The sequence below is a fragment of the Patagioenas fasciata genome, chromosome 9 (genome assembly GCF_037038585.1).
Source record: "Patagioenas fasciata isolate bPatFas1 chromosome 9, bPatFas1.hap1, whole genome shotgun sequence".
NCBI classification, from domain to species: Eukaryota; Metazoa; Chordata; class Aves; order Columbiformes; family Columbidae; genus Patagioenas; species Patagioenas fasciata.
The window spans coordinates 21,584,893-21,603,614 of record NC_092528.1 but is presented as its reverse complement, the minus strand read 5'-3'; the positions used below and the strand labels follow the sequence as shown (position 1 = coordinate 21,603,614).

Genomic DNA, 18,722 nt, shown 5'->3' with positions numbered 1-18,722 from the left:
GCACGGCTTCGCGCCCAGCCTCCGCGGTAAGGGTGGTGCCGGGCAGGGTTAGGCCTCCGCGGCCTCCCCGGGAGTTTGAGGCGGAAGGGAGAGGCTCGTCACACCGGCGTTTGCCCGGGCCGGGCAGCGGGGCGGGCGGCGTCAGCCACTTGGCGAGTCCTCGGCACCGAGTCCCCAGTGCCGGCAGCTTGGGCACAGCTCCGCCGAAGGGAACCCGCGGGCCCGCCCGCCCTGTGCTGCCGGTGATGGGTGCAGCAGCAGGTGGGGCTCACAGGGAGAATCGCCTGGCAGCCAAGGTGCCCCTGCCCGCCTGGGAAGTACCTCCGTGTTGCTGGGGTCGTCAAGGAAAGATCTGGTGCTGAAAACAATAGGATTAGCAATGCGTAGGGCACGTTGACCTGTGTACAGGGGTGTTCAAAATGCTTCTGCCATCCCAGCAGAACAACTCCCCCAGAGATTTGGTTTTAGAACTCTATACAGCTGGTAGCAACAGGCAGTTTCCACATTAATGCAATATGTAGAGAAACTGCTCTTTTTTTAATTTCTGTATCTATATAGAACTTGTTTGGGTTTTGGCATTCCGTAAATTCGTCTTGTGGCAATGGGGCTATGCATTGCGTGAGTGTTGTGACAAGGGTAAATGTGAAGGTACTCCCTGTCTTTAGGAAAAGTGCAAAGTCATTAGATGCTTTTTGTGTCATACTTTGTAGGTACTGCTGTTTTCCACAGCCAAATTTTCTTCTCAAAATCTGCCTTTTTAATGTGCACTTATTGCTGAAGTTGTCAGCTTCTTTAATTTTTAGTTTGATCTCCTTTGGAAATTGTGCAAAGCATCCAAAACTGCTTATATCCGGTAGACAACAAGTTTAGTTTATGCTGTAATATTACCCAAACTAATGCAAAATAAGCCTCAGATCGGTTCCCTCCTGTTAATTATACAATTTGGGAGTAGATACATTGTCTTTTATTAGACTGATTATTGTAGCTTGGAAAACACATCATTTTCCAGGCCAGTTTTCAGTTCTGAAATAGGAGTATGGGAAGTCTCAAACCTAAGTATGACTTGAGGAAAAAATTACATAGAGTTTAATTTCATTATATATGGTACATTTCTGAAACAACGAAAGAATAGCTGTTCCCTGCTAAGTAGAGTGTATTAGGAAAGGAAGGGAAAAGAATGGCAAAGTGGTGTAGAGAGAGAGAAATAGGTGGCTGACCTCCAAAATCCACTATAAAAGGATTGGGAGAGATGAAACTGTGCTTTTCGAAGTCTGGTGGGTTTTACGTATTTAGCGGAGTTCTGAGTTCTAGTTTTGTCTCTGTTTGGAAAAATGTTTTGTCTGTTTTCTGCTGAGAATCTGAACTGAGAGATCAGAGCGATTGCGCGGTGAGAGGCAGTTCCTGGGTGGGAACTGGGTGCTTTTCCTCTTTTGCCAGTTGTCAGCGCACTCTCGTTCTGGTTCTTAGGGGTTCACCTACAGAATTAACACAAGAGCATTTGATGTGCTTTCCAGAATTTCACACACTTCCGTAAGTGTGAATAGAGGATCCAGAGATTTTTGGTAGTTTTTGAGGGAATCAGTGGGTGTTGGGATAATAGTGGGAATTTTGGGGGACGTCAGCCTGCAAGGTCGTTCAAGAGTGCAGAGGAAAAGCTAAAACTGCTCTCTGACTTCTATTAGAAATACTGGAAATGATGTAAAAGATGGTCACGAATCTGACAATTAAGTGACAATTGAAGTTGGGTAAAGTCTGAAGTCATGTTCACAGGAATAACTACTGTATCAACAAATTAAAATGAAACAAACCACATGATGAATCTTTACAATCCTGAAAGTCTTTTAATGGGATGGGAATCTTTAGTGGGTTTTTGCAATGTTTGTGATTCTTAAGCACAATAACTGTGAAGTTAATTTGTACTTCAAAAGAACAGACTGATTTTTATCTTGGAAGAAGGGGACTAGGAAAATGAGGGAGATCATAAATACATGGATATGCCTCACTGTATGTCTAATATGGCAAAATACAGATAATATTGAATTATGTATTTACTTAAAATAAGCAGTTTTTACAGTGGGTAATATAGATTAGTTATACAGATGTAATATTTTGACAACCAAAGCTGTAATAATAACATGTGGTAATGTCTTTCATGTGTTAATCATGAAAGACATGAGTTTCAGGTGTCAGGGATGTATTTTTCTGTATTGTTAAAGTGGTACAGCTGGTGCTCTGTCTCCTGCTTAGCCCTTTCCTGAGTGCTTAAAAAGTTGGTCTCAATAGACTGCTCAGGTCATGGAAATCTTAAATAGAAAATTGTTGCCTACAAATGTCATCTGTTATTGCTGGATAATGAAAGTTTCAACTATATTTTTGTGTTGCTTAGTTGAATACTTATATAGAATGATAGAATCATATGTTTAGTGTTTAATTTGTCCAAGTATTTTAGTTTTCCAAACAGTTTCTGAAGAAAAAGCTTGGACTCAAAAATCTCATTAGAAAACCTTGTAAAATATTTTTAAATACAGAACTGTGCGTAGTTCTGTCCTAGAACGTTATACAGCTTTTAAAAATGCCACACAATTTATGAATATAAGATTTTGAAGGTGAAGTAAGAGATAGAAAAAAAATTAAAAGATCACAATATGCAGTGTGTTGTAAATCTTCCTCACTTACTGTCTTCTCTGCCAGAGTCATAAATAAAGACTGTTGTGTCACTGAAGACAGAGTCATTTGATTTATTGCTTTTTATCACAGGAGTCACTTTAAGAAGTCTCATTGAACTAGTAAGAAATTCAGAATCCTACGAGCTTGATGTGCAGTGCTTGCTCATGGAATGTAAATACTTAGGAACAATAATAATGCAGTGATTGTGTTTTGTACTTAATACTGGCTGAGAGTATCAGTGCTCAGATTAATGCAATTCCCAAGTGCCTGGAACTTGCTTTTTAGAAAGTATGCATAGTATTGCTAATCAAGAAAATATTTTTTAAGTTCCACCGATTTTTTTCCTCTCCATTAATTGAATGCAGACCTGTCACTTATTTAGCCTTCTGAGGTGTGTAATTAATTTTAGTTGTTATTGTTTTGTTCTTGTGTGAAACCTATGTGTTTTGCAATGTGGTGTTTTGTAATAGAGTTTATGTGAAAGATGCTGAACAGAACTAAAGCAAATGATAACTAAAAACATGAATGTGTGCTCTTCTCTTAAGGTTGTGGTTTGTTATCTGATACTAGGACAGAGAACTTCACAGCTTCCTAGACAACACAAAGCAGTGCTATTAGAAGTTGCAGCTTTAATTTTAAAAAAGCTGTACTGCTCAGGATAATGTTAATGTGCTCAGCAGCATGTGAACTGTCAAACAGTCCATATTTATGAAGAACCTGAAACAAAAGACCAAGAGGTGAACTTCTGAATGTTTTAAATGGATGTCAACTTGGATGCCATCAGTGATACTCAGTGTTCAGATTATTTTGAATTGCTGTGTTTAGTGGGGAAATACCATAATGAGAAGATGAATGAGAACTGAGCTGAAGGTTTATAAAAAACAGAGTTCAAACAAATGCAGATGGACATCAACTAGCAAATAGTGATGCTGTTCAGTGAAGGCAGTGTCACTTCCTTTAAGATGTCTCAGTTTCCACAAGTATGTGAGATGCTGACGTACAGTAAAACTCTGATTCAGTTACTATAATTTGTGCACTCTATTGCCCTCTGAAAGGACTTAAACTGGAAAGGAAAGATAAATGTGCCTGACTAATGTAGAGCAAAAGGCACTTTTAAGTTCCACCTATTACATAAAATCAGTTGTTTGGAAGCAAAATAGGTTTGCCAATTTGCAGAAACTGTGGCTTTCCCTTCCTTCTTATGCTAAGATCTCAGGCAAATATTAATCATATGGATTTTAAACATAAGCCAAGTGTTTGACTCATTATGAATCCTACTGTTTTGAAACATTAAAAGAGCTGAGTAATGTTAAAATTATTTTATGAGATTTTAATTTTCAAATGGAGAGCAGGAGAACAAAATAGAATCAACTTAATTCCAGGATTGAATGTGCCTCATAAATGAGACTGAAGATCTTGGAGCTGCTTTCGATGACTGACTTGGCATCTTTGACAAGAACAAATAACCTCCTCAATCAGCACTGGGAACTCTTGGACCTGTTGGATTTGTTTTCATAGTTATTAATTCAGATGTTCAGCGCCTAGTCTAGCACAGAGCACCCAAGCAGTTTCAGGATAACTTGATGATTTGATTCTTTTGGGGTTAATTTTTGTATATTTTTTTGTTGCCCTGTATATTTTTTGATATAGTAATTATTTCTAACATAAACAGCACTTGTATGATTTTATATACTAAAATGCAATTTATGTTATATTTGTACACAATTTAAGTCTTGTGTTAAAGATTATTTTAATCAGATCAATTTAAAATATAAATACTTGATCTGAGTATTTTTCTGGTGACCCTTTCTGCCATTATTGCTTTAAGTGATTGTTCATGTGAACCAATTTTATTCCTAGTTTGGAAAAGGAAGACATTTTATTTCCTTCAGATTCATGATTTAAATTCAGCTTAGTTGTTACCGAGCTGAAAAAAATATTCAGATTGCATATATAGATGCTATGCTTGTCAAAGTCTGATCTAACACACTATAAATTTAGAGCCTCAGTGTGTATCTGATGTCTTTGATCAGTTTTGGTGGTTTGACTTAAAGACTTTCACAGTGCAATGTGATGTCAGAGTATTGAAAAATTAATAAGTCTGTGATCTATTAGGTGGGCTCATTCTGAAAGAGCGTCCCTGCCCTCTCACTTCCAAATGATAAATTAGGTTTAAGCAGAAGTATTTATCTTGTGTTGCTATGTGAGAATGTAAACTGGAGTCCTTTCCTTCATGTGTACGTGTTGGTGGTGGGAAGGGAAGGAAGTAGAAGAGCCCATCAAGTTTTGTGGCAATCTCAACATTAGGTACAGCAGGCAGAGTTCAAAAAATGACACAGTAATTTTTCCAAGAAGACATTATCACCCAATGTCCTAGAATTTCAAGAAACTAATAATGATACTGGTAGCATTGTCCTTCCCTTGGACTGGTAGGAAGGACCCAGCAGGGATGTTGGGTGCTCCTGACAGCGGCAGGGAGAAGGACAGCGGTCCGCAGCGAGGTGTCGCAGCATTTCATAGAATATTAAATGCCTCTTACTAATCTTTACTAACACTTGTGGGGCAAGAAACTTCTCCGTTGTGGTTGCTTTTTCTGCAAGTTTGGCTACAAGGTGTCTAAATAAAAACCAATCCAAAGTAGGGAGAGTGAGCTGGCCAGGAAGCAAAACTACTGTTTTGGGTGCTATGAACACAACCTTAATAACAAAGATACGCAACAGAAAAGGGAGACTCCGCTTATGTCTGAGAAGCAGCCCAAAAGATGGAGGTGGATTTTTTTTTTTTTTTTGTAAAGCAGAATAAAAATGTAATACAAGTCCAAAGTAAAAGTGCTATAAATGAGTATGTAACTATATCAGTGCTTCCTTGTTCTCGAAACTTTAGGAAAAGCAGCTGGTTGGGAAGGTCGGGTACCTGCAAACAGGAAGACATTAAGGCGTTTTTTTTCTCTCATCTGTTATAGTTTGTTGTAAATGCAAATAGATGGGCATCAAAAGCCAAACACACACTCTGAAAAGGGATGAGATGAAGAAAATTGGCTTTTCCTAATGGTGTTGCTTCAGAAGCTTTAGCAATTTTCTGTTTGCAATCTCTACAGAAACCTCACAGCCCTCATTTGTAGACCTTTGTAGTAACTTTGTCATGATGACAGCTGAAAGGCCAACATCCTAAGCAAATAGTTAAATTGCTTGAGAGTTTCATTGGTAGGGCTTTGCCTGTTCATTGAGTTGGATATAATTTTTCTTTGAGCTTCACTTCTGGCAGCAGGAGCTGAAGAATATTTAGCCATTTTTACAAATGTTTCAGTCACAGTTGCTGAGAAAAACTCCCAAATGATGTTTTTGACTTCTGGGGTATGCACATTGAAAGACTTACAAGAGGAGTGTCTGCTCTTCGGTGAACGCTGGGAGCACAGATGATGTGCTTGGCAAGGCTGCTGTTGACCCAGCTCACTTTGCCTGAGATATGTTGGAAATATTTACAAGAACAGAAGTTTCAGTGGATTGGAAAGACAACCTGCAGCAAAGCAGGTTGTGCAGCCCAGGGCTCTCTGGTGGCCACGGTGCCTGGCAGATCCCTGCCTGTCTGGAACCGAAGGCTTTGTCTCCACAGGGCAGTTCTGCTATTTATAACCTAGTGAGTGTTGCATTTTCATGGAAAAGTTCTGGTATTAAAAGACGAAAGTGACTCTTGGGGAAAGATCACTGCTGGTGGGAATATTGTACTTCTTTCCTTCAGCATTTTGATTCTCTTCCATCCTCTTCTATCGGAAACTTCATCTAGGGCCATTTTCCTTCCAGTAGTTGGGTGGGTACTCTGACTTTTGGCCGCTGTACTTTCTATGTTTATGTGACCTGAACATCTTCCTCTTTAAAAAAAAAAAAAAAAAAAAGATTTCTTTTTGAGTTATGTACTCTACATTCGGATTTTAATGCATTGTAAAGGTGTGAAAACCCATGAACCACAAGTTTAATTTACAACTTCCTTTTAACATAATGACAGCTTTATCTAGATAGGTTCTTTTGTAAGAAAGGTTTTTATCTTACCTAAAAGTTTTTTTGCTAGATATAATCAATATGTTAGAAGTACTCCTCCTATGTAGACAGCCTTTATTTTGAGAATCCTGGAAGTGTGAAGATAGTTAGAAGCACGGTGATATGTATTGCTTTAACACAGCATCTTCCTTAAGTATTTCATGTAGTTTCTTTTTTAATAAGTGACTATTTGAAAAGCAGTAATACTACATGAGGAACATCAAGAGAGTGTAGATTAGGTACATCAATCTCATCTCAAGTGATACCTGAAGTAGCTATGCACCCTATGTGCTCTTCATCGCGTGCTTGCATTAGTAGGGATGAAAGCCAGTACTTAGGGTTTTCACTTTCTAGTATGGGAATTCTAGTCATTCAGTGGCTCTCTGTAACATGAGGTTTTGATAGATTTTTAAAGACCTATGATAATATGCATCTAAAAAAACCAGACAGAACTATGAAAGTAACCTGAACTCTAGTCTGGAAGAGAACTTCATTTTGGTGGCTTAGAACCAAAAATAATTGACCAGAAATGCATTGTGAACCAGAAGCAAAATTGAAATTAGAGCTGAGGGCAATAGTTTTGTCTGATCTTTGGATAATCAGTATAAAAAAGCAAATGTTTATATTCCCTTGTTTTCTTATGAAAGAGTACAGCTGTGTGCTAAGTGTTACAGCTGCGTAATGATGTGAACGGCATAATGCCTCGCTGTGGCTTCGGTACCAAGGGAGTGTGTGTGTGTGTGGTGCTGAATAGTGAGGAGGGACGGCTGCTGAAGACTATCTATAGATCAAAAGTATTTTTCTTCCAAGCTGGTGATCCGTTTGAAAGGACACAATGTGTATGTGTAACTGGTACTGCTGGGCTTTCTGCTCCCGCAGCATCTCAGAATGTTCTACTCCCAAAAACTGTCAGCCAGAAATTATTTCAGTCAAGTGAACAGTCATCTTAGTTCAATTGCGACACTTTTCTTGTAGACAGCATTAGTTCCTCTCTGTGTATCTTCTCCACTAACTTAACCTAAAACGTTCTGTGCACTTAGCACCTTTTATGCATCCTGTGCAGTCGCCATGCTCTCAGCTTAAGTAATAATCCTTTGTACATGTAGGTGCCAGACTAGATTTTATATGCGTAACACTGCCAGGCCCTACAAATGCCAGAGTAGTGTCCTACTTCAGTAAATATCGATAAAAAAATTACAAAATCTAACTTGTTTAGGGGTAGATTTTAATGTAAGTCATCTCTTGAAATCACTTTGAATTGTCACACTCTCAGGTATACATTTTGTAGCAAAGCTTGCTAGAATAGTTTCTGGGTGTAGCTGAGTATTTGAAGAGGCAAATAATGTGGTGGTTTAGCTCACTCTGTATGAGTCCATGTCCACCTGTCTGTCCCCAAGGAAGAAACTGGTCTGGAACCATATCTGCCTGTCTTGTTATTTAGGGTTATAGCTTTTTGCTTCGTTAAGATCTTTTTTGCCAATTCTTACACATTTTGAATTGCAGAACCAATAAGAATTTGTTCAGTGATGGAGTGTCCTATGGTCAGTAAACCCCACTTTCACTGGAGAATCATTATTATAGTCACTGAAGACAACATAATTTGAATTTCACATGAGGTTCTGTTTGCAGGGAGTGTGATAAAAATAAATCTGTGCTTACGTACCAAAACATTTTGACCTGGAAACGAACATAGTGAATATAAGATGCAAGAATGTTACTTTTGGAAAATTCACTCTTTTGGACTGTGAAATATTCATGAGTTAAAAATTCCTTCCTTCCTGTGCTTTTTTCAGTCTTGTGCTTAACACTGAATTTCTTGGTTTTTTTTCTAGAATCTAGTGTTTGTGGGCAAAGAAGAGCAGAGGCTTTCTATACAGGTTTTATGAATGTACTTGGCTTAGACTTGAAGTTGCATTTGAGAAGTAAACTCCCACATCTCTGCGCTTAAGGCACTGATCTAGTGACGTGTCAGCTTATTGTATGAAGAAGGGTAAAAGTCTAAAGTTACTGATCACTTTTACTAGTAAACTTGAGAATTATTTCACTCAAATTTCTGCACTGTGGTTTCCTTTGTCTTTTTCTTGCCTGCTGTCAACAAGGTCAGTGTGTGTTGGTCTATTTGTCTTCCACGGAAACCATACTCAAAGCAGTGATGGAACGCAGAGACGTGTGGTGATCCGTTAAGACTGATCACCCTGTGGGTTTGCTCTCCCTTGGCAAGCTGTGTGTGCGGTGTCGGCAGCACCCAAAACGTGACATTGACTTCTAGGCCCGGCAGCACTGCTGCAGGACGTGTCCAAGCTGCCATGTCCTCTGCTCGCTGTTGGTGGAAAGCACTTCAGAGTGATACTCACAGTTCTGAAGTTTCAAGCTGAACACAAATACTTGCATTTGTCTCACTCAATTTACTTCTGTTAATACCTCCAAGTAGCTATTGTGGTAAAGATGAATGTTTCTATATGGCAGGCTTTATTTCAAAGTTATATTGAAATCACAAGTAACCATGTGTGTATAAAACGGCATATATTTCTGGTTTATTTGCTGCATGGGGGTACGAGGTGTTTAGGTGGAGGAAGGAAGAAGCAATATTGTTGGCTTGACACTGCTTCTGCCACACAGTTGGTGGGTGGGGTTGTATTTGCGATGTAGCTGCGTGTGGCATGTTGGCACATGAAGAGACAAGAGTACTTTCATATCCCGCTGATTTGGTGTTCGCTCCTGTGTCTCCTTTGTGACCTCTCCTTTCCAGCTGTACATGTGATTTTGAGCACATACATTTATCGGTTCCTTAAAATTGGGGATGGTATCTGTTAAAGAAATGGGTGTTTAAATAAGTTCTGCTAATACCCTTCCTCTTGAGAGGCGTTGGTTGATTATTTCCTGTTTTTGTACTGAAGCTGTAAGGGAGACGTATCGCTTTAAAACACTTCCAAAATGTGCAGAAGTGCAACAATAGCGCTGACCTCAGCGCGCAAGGTCGCACCCAGGCTGCTTCCTGTTTTCTTCTTGGGGAGATGGGGGCCCTGAATTCCTGAATCTGCGAGGGAAAATGCTCCTGTGTGTGTGCCTGGGGGCTTGGAAATCAGGGGGACCATTAATTCCGTCTAATAATTGAAAAAACTGAAGGAAAAGATTCAGTTAGGATTTCCAAACTTATTTTCTAAATAGTAACCAACTAAAAAAGCTGACCGTTATTCTCTTTACTGAAGTGTCTAAGATGTTCTGCAACTAATGCACCCATCAAAAGTATATGTTAAAGATACAGAAGGGAAGGAAATGCAATGAAGAGGTTTGAGAGACAAGAAAGAAAGAGCAAGGTACACAGTGCACAATTACAGCCCTTATATACTGTTATTTCAGCTTAGTATCTCTACTTGAAGTATTAGTTGGCCGATATAAAAGCTCCTTGCATTGCTTATTGTTGTTGTCATTGTTTGTTGATGCAGTACAGCTACAAATCAGAACAAAGGATTCTTGGAAAAATGAATAGCTGGTAAGGTCTCTTTGAGAAACAGAATAAACAACATAGGGCCAAGGTACAGTAAAAAAAAAAACAACAAAATACCCAATAAAACCCAAAACCTTGTTTAATTTTCCTTAATGAAGAGCTGTGTGTGTGTGTGTGGTCCTCAGACAGCTTTACTGTAGTAAATATATTATGTAAAATTCCAACTAAAATACTTTTTATATATGAAGATATGTAACAACAGTATAACATTCATCCATTTATTTTAAATGGCTGTTGCACAGTCAGAGATTTCACTTGAAGCAAAACTTTGTCCCCAGTGTCAAAGTTTATAAATTTTGAGCCATTTTTGAATATGTCAAATCTATTCCCTTCAGTCTGTAAGAAAAACCTCTCTGTGTTTTTCTTCTCTATTGATGGCTTTGGGGAGACATAAATGGGTGGGCAAGGGTGCTGAAGCACTAAATGAGGAAATGTTTTATCAAAATCTTCTTGACACATCCTCAATATATAAATTATTAGTCTGTGTATGTTTCTGGAACTCAGCTTCAGAGCCAGGAGCCCGGTCCAGTGCTGTCAGCACTCTACCGAAGACAAGCAGGGAACTTTACAAAGCGACTTCAGCACATGAAGGTTTTGTGTAGTGAAGCCCGAATGTGTGAGTTACCAGTATAGCTTCCTTGAGAGACCTGGAGTATTTCTTGGTGTCTTTTTCCTATATTTAGTAAAGCACTGTAGTTAGCATTCCTTATGTTTAGCCACCTGTGTGATCACTGGTAGAGATGATCGCAGAAAATCTGTGTGAAAGCTCCTCTCTTACTGCTGCTGCTGTGTGTTCGTCACTTCTGAGATCTTACTGCATAGGAGTTGAAAAACTGACGTTGATATGTATAGCTAAGCACTTATTTTAGTTCTAAAGGACTGAATTTTTGAACACTAAACGAAATTCTTGCCTGAATAGTTCTTTCAGCGATAGCTCTCAAGAATCCAGTCAAACTGTTCTTTTTGCAGTCCCTTTAATCTCTATATGTTTGGCACAAAGATAGCAATGCTTTGTTGTGGGGAGGAGCATATTTTCACTTCTGTAGTCATTTTTTTTCCTTCTGTCTATATGATGATTTTGCATGGGAATAAGCTAAGCTTGCCGAAGCTTTATTTTTTTTAAAAAGAAAACAAATTACTTAGCATCTTAATTTGTAAACTGGAATTTTCTCCAAGACAGAAATAGCTCTGCTTTGCAGAACTAAAGGTTCCTATCTCTACATGCCCGACTGTTCTGCTTTGAATAATCTGCCAAATATCAGCCCATTTCCTGGCTTTCCAGAGCTGTGGCAGCTCTCGGCCCCTGCGTCAGCGTCCCCTCTGTGCTGTGGGGTCGGCAGGTCCCTCTGCTGAACATCTTGCAGCAGCTCGGCTTGCATGGGCTCTGTGTCCTGCCCTGCCACCGGCCGGGCTGTCACAGGGGTCCTGGGCTTGGTGGGTTTTCTTAAAGTCTGTCTTCAAGTGCATTCAGGGTGAGTTTTTGCAGAGAAAATGGTGTTTTTCTGGCCACAGTGTTTGAGTCCACATGTTGCAGAGAAAGTACTTTGAAGACAAGAACCTATGGTAGTTTGTCACTGCCTGCCTGTATAACGAAGAATAAAACTCTTAGCAAGTGACACTGCCACTGTATCAGGAATAGTGTAAGGGGTAATTTATCTGTGGAGCACTCAAGCCCTCCAGTGACTTTCTTGGCACTAGATATGCAGTGGAATCTGACTTACTTAATTATTTTGCCGCGGGAGGCACTTTATTTTGGTATCAGTAAATTGACTTGTACAAGGCTGCTGAGGAAAAATTGCACTGAGGTACAGTTCAGCCTACAAATGACATTGCTTTTATGAGGGCAAAGATGTGCCGCCTCAGCTGTACCATCGTTATTGCTCACAACGAGCTCCCCATATTGTTGCTTCTGATGGGAAGCCTCTCATGTCCTTGACCCCGTTTCCTAGTAGCCTGGTGTCCTACTGTGGTATACCCACTGGCTACCAACAGTGTTTAAAAGTTCTTGCCCTTCCTGGTGCTCATCCCCTGAAGGCGCCTTTGCCGTAGCAGATGATATTATTCATAGTACATCATGCACATCATGAATTGCATTTGAAGAGAAGCATCTGGCTTCTTCATCAGGGTTCCTACCCGTGAATGCTGAAAAGCAGATACCACTAGTATTCTGCATCTAAGGTGACTCAGAATTTTTTTCTCTTACTAAAGGTTTATTAAAAATATTAATAAGTCAGGGAGGTAGAGATTACATTACTCCCGGTCTCCTGAGAAGACAGGAGGAATCCTGACTCGTGCCCATAGAAGTGCAAGAGCTGATGGCTTTGCTGCATGCGTGGCTGAATGTGATACAGCCGGGCTCACAGGGAAGGTCATGCTCAGAATAAAGAATTTTCCAGGTTGTGGAGCAGTGTTGCTTCCTGACTGCACTGTTTTGATCTTCCTGGAAGAGAGAATGAAGAGGTATGTGTCCTTTGTAACCTAGTACAGGTTGGAGTTGAATCCACTGAGATTTTTCAGTTATTTGTTGTATGAGGAGAAATTTGTGATACAGAGATCACCTCTGTTGTTTGCAATCCCTGTAAGCCCTGCAAAAGCAGTCCCAGAATTTAATCTGATAAAAAACAAGTTGTTTTTTATCTGATGAGTGGTAGTGTTGGGAAATAGTGCACTTCAGATTGTGGTGATGAGCTGCTTCTCTGCACTCAGGACAGGTTTATAGGATGCGGCCTCTACTTTGCCAGTGCTGCCAGCCATCTCAGTTCTGTGTTCCTGCCATGCGTCACTGGTCACCTCACTGATACACTTAAAAACAATATTACAGCGAGTAAATGTAGTCTGGATAAAGGTTTATGCACACAACTACATCTTGAATATGGCTTCCTCTCTTTTCCTCTCTTAACCATATCACTGTAACATTAGAACAGACACAGATGTGTCTGCAAGCTCCAGGCACGTGCTTATCTTCCTGCATTGCTGTTGTGAGTGGCATCAGTGAGATGTTCACACGGTAGTTTGACAGGAATTCAGAAATGCTGCTTGCGGAGTTACTGTGAATCTGGAAAAGCATCCATGTGTGACAGCTTTCTCCCTACCCACTCATTTTCTGTGATATCCTGTGGACACCTCAAAATAGTGCTTAAAAAATTTAAAATCCCAAGTGGAAGCATTTTGCTCATGGTTCTGCTAAATACTTCATGACGGATGATGATCTGAACACACGAGCAGTTGTACTGAGAGCTGCAGCCAGCCAGTACAAGAGTGTTGGATATGCTTCAACTTAATAGTTAAACAGTGCACTTAGTTTGTTTACTGTAGTATCCCAGTGTTTAAATATAGCTTAAGAATATCTCAGAGTTTGCCGTTCAGCTGCTGCATACTGGAAAGGAACTTTAATGTTTAAAGCTAGAATAATCCAGTTCTAAAATGAATCTAGAAGTTGTAGAAATATGTACTGGCTTCGAGGCCATTCTGTTCATTGAGGTGTAGCTTCATCTTGAACCACTGATAGGTTTCTACTGAGCAGTAACACTAATGACCATGCAAATTTAGAACATACCGATGTGTGGCTGAAAAGTCCTAGCAACAACAACAATTATTTATTTCAAAAATTTATGTAGGAATTTATTTTTTTCATCTAAAGGCAGGTGGGTGAGACGGCTTCTGAAGCTGGATTTTGTCCATGTAGGCACTTGTACAGGTATAACATGATGTAAAGCTGTTAAGCTTAACAGCTGTTCAGCTGCTAGTGCAGCTTGATACAGAAATGGCATTACTGATGAACAGTACTGATTCAAATGACATTAAAGTCATTAACACTGACTTTATGGTTGAAGGCCAACATCATCCTGGCTTGTATCAGGCATAGTGTGGCAGCAGGACTAGGGAAGTGATTGTGCCACTGTGCTCGGCGCTGGTGACGCCCCACCTTGAATCCTGTGCTCAGTTTTGGGCCCCTCATTGTAAGAAGGACATTGAAGTACTAGAGAGAGTGCAGAGGAGGTGATGAAGCTGGTGAGGGGTCTGGAGCACAAGTGTGATGAGGAGCAGCTGAGGGAACTGGGGGTTCAGCCTGGAGAAAAGGAGGCTGAGGAAAGACTTCATCGCTGTCTACAACTGCTTGAAAGGAGGTTGTAGAATGGAGGTTGTTGGTCTCTTCTACCACTAGCAAGCGATAGGACAAGGAGAAGTGGCCCCAAGTTGCACCAGGGGAGGTTTAGATTGAATATTAGAAAAAAAATCTTCACGGAAAGGGTTGTCAGGCATTGGAACAGGCTGCCCAGGGCAGTGGTGAAGTCACCATCCCTGAAGGGGTTTAAAAGGCATTTAGATGAGGTTCTTAGGGACATGGTTTAGTGCTAGAGTTAGGTTATGGCTGTACTCGATGATCCAGAGGGTCTCTTCCAACTGAAACAATTCTATGATTATGATTCTAAGTGCAGAATGGTCATTGATGTTCCAATGTAAGGCAACAGCTAATTTTCTTACATGCTCATAGTTTTACCTGTCAATAGAAAAATGTCCTGAGCATAGCTACTCGTGACCAGCCATGCCTGCTTCCAGTTGAATAATAATGTCACTTTCTTAGTGACCAACTATTCTCTGTGTTGAAGTTACTGTTTACAGAGCACTGAATGTGTGGCACATTGCAGGGCAGAAGCTGACTTCCTTTCTGAGAAAATTAGAGATGCATCAACTTCTCTGTTGGGAATCTCCTGTTAAAAATAGCATGCAAGAATACTGAAACAGTGGCAGATACCGTGGCTGACTTGCCTTAGGCGAGGCCATTGTACTGAAAAAAAAAAAAAAGGAAAAACCTTTTTAGAAGTGTAGTTTAACACTGTCAGAATTACAGGTGGATCTATACTTCATAGAGGTGTAGTATTCCAATCAAATATATTAAAGTTGTAATTGAACTTCAAAGACTGTAAAGGCATGTGATCAGCGTGCATGCTGAAGAGATTACAGTTTTTAATACTTGAATTTTGAAATCAGGCGTTAGTGTTTATGTCTTTTATTTTATGCCTGCTGTGTATTAAGCATTATTAAATACTCTGGGCTTCTGAAATAGAAGATGATGGTAAATAAAGTAGTTTCTTAGAATATTCACATATGGATTCGTAGTTGAACACAGCATAGGTTTAGGGAATGGGAAGGTGTGAACCCCATAGTTTGCTTATGTATAGCTGAAAATACTAGTTAGGCCTTTTAAGTCTCCACTGTGCTCTTAACGATTAGGATGTATTTTGATTTGGAGATGATCCAATTTGTGTATGTTTGTGGGTTTATTCTGAAGTGGACTTTGTAGTGTTATCTGTGGAAAGCATGGCCTGAAAGAAAGGAGTAGTTGGATGATTACTGATGCTATACTTCTCGAGTAATGAGAAGTTTTGTAGCTATCAACAAGTCATGTAAGCTCTTATTCGAAGGGCGATTATCTTATTAGTAAGTTACTTTGAACCCAAACCTTTCACTCTTCAGATCTATGAAGTGTTGTGTTTTATAGACAGAAAAAAGCCTTCCAGAGTTGGCCTTTTGAAGCACATCACTACTGAACTGCAAAGAACCAGTAGCTAAAGCAAATAAAGATGTTTTCCTAGGGGTCTACGCCTTACCAGACATGCTGGGACCTTTCTTCCTCTGTTTTTCAGCCATTTTTCATTGGAATAAATTTGGGTGGACACTACCGTATTGTCTCTTATGCTTGAATGAAACGCTTATAAAAATGTTTTAAATAGGTTCTTCTCCCCACTTATTTTCCTTCCTCCCTGAATTTTCATTTTATGAATAGTATTCTGACTTTTGTTTTTCTTATTCTACAAGCTAGAAGTGTTTTGGGTTTTTTAGACGATGTAGTGGGACCACCACCCACACCTTTCTGATGTGCTTTTCTGTCATGAAGAAAAACATACAAGTGCCTGGATTGTTCCTGAGCAAGCTGCTAGCTTCTTTTACTTTCCCTGCAAGGATATTCAAGTCTACACATATGTGAATAGACTTAAGAGGCCTTTGTAGTGGTGTTTGGTTCTACTGGGGATAAAGAGGAAGATTGATGAGAGGAAACTGTTCAACACACTGAAAAAATCACATGCAAAAATGTGATTTAAAAAAATTACTAACCTGAAAGTGTGCTTGCATGTGGTCTTACTGGTTATTGATCTTTTTATTAAGATGGCTTTGAGTCCTTGTTCAGATGAGAACTGCTTTAGGCTGCTGTGGGCTGTACCAGCCTGGGGATGATTTTAGGAATGGTTCAGTCTTCACTATCCCTTCTCACTCTGGGGGTACTTTAGAAATGAAAACATCATTGTGCCTTGTCCAAGGAAAATGTAGAAAAAATTGTAGAAAAACTGCTTTTCAGCTGCAGTCTAGGATGCAAAATTTTCCTCTTTAATTAAAACAAAACCCACCTTGGACGTCACGTGTGAAGGTGTTTGTATCATAGCGCTGTTGAGCCCGCACGCAGCCTCTGCTCTCTGTTGCCATCTTGGGGTGAAGACCAACAGAGGTTTTGGGGTGGGTGAGAAGAGAGGTGCTGCAAATGCATTCAGTCACAGGTTTTTCAAGTACAGTGGGTGGTTCTTTGACAGTTGCTTCAGTCTTCAAAAAATACTTAATTTAATTCTGCTTTTTATGGTTGTTTGGGAGTTTCACTGTATTTATTAGACAGTCTACTAAAGACAGTATCTATTCGGAAGCTTTTCTAAAATTATATATACATTCATGGGGGTTTTGTTTTCTTTTTTAAAGAGGAGAAAGTGATACTAAAACTTCTCTTCCCTCTTTTTGGCAGGTTTTCTTCACCAGTGGAGCGTGAGAAATAGAAACCGAAGATGAGTGAGCTGGAACAGTTACGGCAGGAGGCAGAGCAACTGCGAAATCAAATCAGAGTAAGAATTGCTAATTGCTTATTTTTCGTTATAAAGTTATCCTTTAAAGGAATAAAGATTGCATCTGTTATTTGCTCCTGTTTAACTTGTGCAGAGCTTAAAATGTTTCTAGAATATATGCTTAAAAATCAAAAAAGTCAGTCATTGATACAGTGATATGCATTCATAATATTTCTTGAACAAGATGTTTTATTTCCTATTGAAATTTGCTGTGTTTTGTTACTAGGAGTGTGTGTCACTGCAAATTTTTTATTTTGCATTTTTTAAAAGAAGTCAGCAGTAACCTTTTGGAACCTTAGGCACAACAAGTTAAAGTTAAGGATATTAGAAAAGCTTGTTTCTGGGCTGAGAGTGGCCCCTGCACTCCCACTCTTGCTATGCGTGCAGGCCAAAGCAGGGAGTGTTAGAGTGGATGTCATATCTGCAGGCCCTATGTTTTTTTGCTTTCTGTTGAATTTATTTTTTTGAAAATGCAGATGCCCCCTTATGTGCCAACTTTTTGTTGAAATTACTCATTGAAGATAAACCAAGTATGAGCTGTCATACCCAAAGTCAGTTTACCAGGAATCTGTTGTAACATGCCTGTGTAATTCAGTGGTGCAGTTTTCAGTAGAGGAAAAAGTACAAAGCGTAACAAGGATCTTCAAAGTCTATTTATTCTTTGTCAGAATTTCCTTTTTATAAGCATGAAGCATCCATCCATAAATCTAATTTGTATGGGAATGCCTTGATTGCAATTATTACTTGCAACTAAGACTACAGTTTTCTCAGAATATGTTGCATACACTGACTTTTTTAGCCTGGCATCTGCTGGCAGCAGTTTTTCTGGGGGGATCTGCTACCTGCTGTGGTGTACATGGGGCTGCTCATTAGTATCAGCTGTGTGAGAAACACACTTTATATGCTAGTGCTTGTGTTGGGGACAAACGCTGCTGTTGGTGCTGCTCATTCAGTGTCATTCAAGGAGAGTTCTGACTCCAGTTGTTTTCACTTAATACACTAAGACAAGCCAGGGGTCAGTCAGTGTTGTGGCACTGGGTGCCCGTTCTAGCAGCTCTGTAGAGGAATGCAAATAAATTTTAGTTTAAAATACTGTTTTGTAAATTTAAGCTTTATTATGGCATTGCACAAATAAAAGGTATACAGAATTTTTCAGTTCTTCCTCTGCCAATGTGTAAAGATTTTCTTATTATTTTGGACTGAGCCCATTAGTCTTTAATTCAGTCTTAGTAATCAGTCTGGTTTTATGGAAAATGGCATTCTGTGAAGAAGGGAGATAACTAGGCAAGTGAGAAAGCTAGGCTGTGTTGCAGGAGTGTTTGCTTTTCACATTTTGGAGCATAGAAATCTGATTGGCTCTTTGTATAAGGGCACCGTTTTGTGGTTTTAGGTCAATTTAACTTTTCTCTTGCAGCTCTGTCACCCAAACTTGACACTGGATCTAGGCAGATGCAGCTGAGTAACCGTGCCTGTTGCTGTTGGTGTCTTTTGGCAATTAAGGTTTGCCTCTTTGGATCTGTGTGCAGGGTTGGATATTCTATGCTTAATTTTAACTTCAGATCAATATCCAATTAGAAAATGCTCCTGATGACCTAGTCATCTTTCAAGAAAACTTCCTTGACCAAA

General features: G+C 39.7%; 1 protein-coding gene across 3 annotated transcripts in view; it reads left to right on the top strand.

Moving 5' to 3' along the window:
- GNB4 (G protein subunit beta 4) overlaps positions 1-18,722 on the top strand; it is a 72,963-nt gene that overhangs the window by 40,391 nt on the left and 13,850 nt on the right. For all 3 annotated transcript variants that reach the window (XM_065845123.2, XM_065845120.2, XM_065845122.2), the window contains one exon: positions 17,000-17,096. In XM_065845123.2, coding sequence (XP_065701195.1) covers positions 17,040-17,096 — 57 coding nt within the window. In that variant the 5' untranslated portion in view covers positions 17,000-17,039. The remainder of the gene's footprint in view (positions 1-16,999; positions 17,097-18,722) is intronic.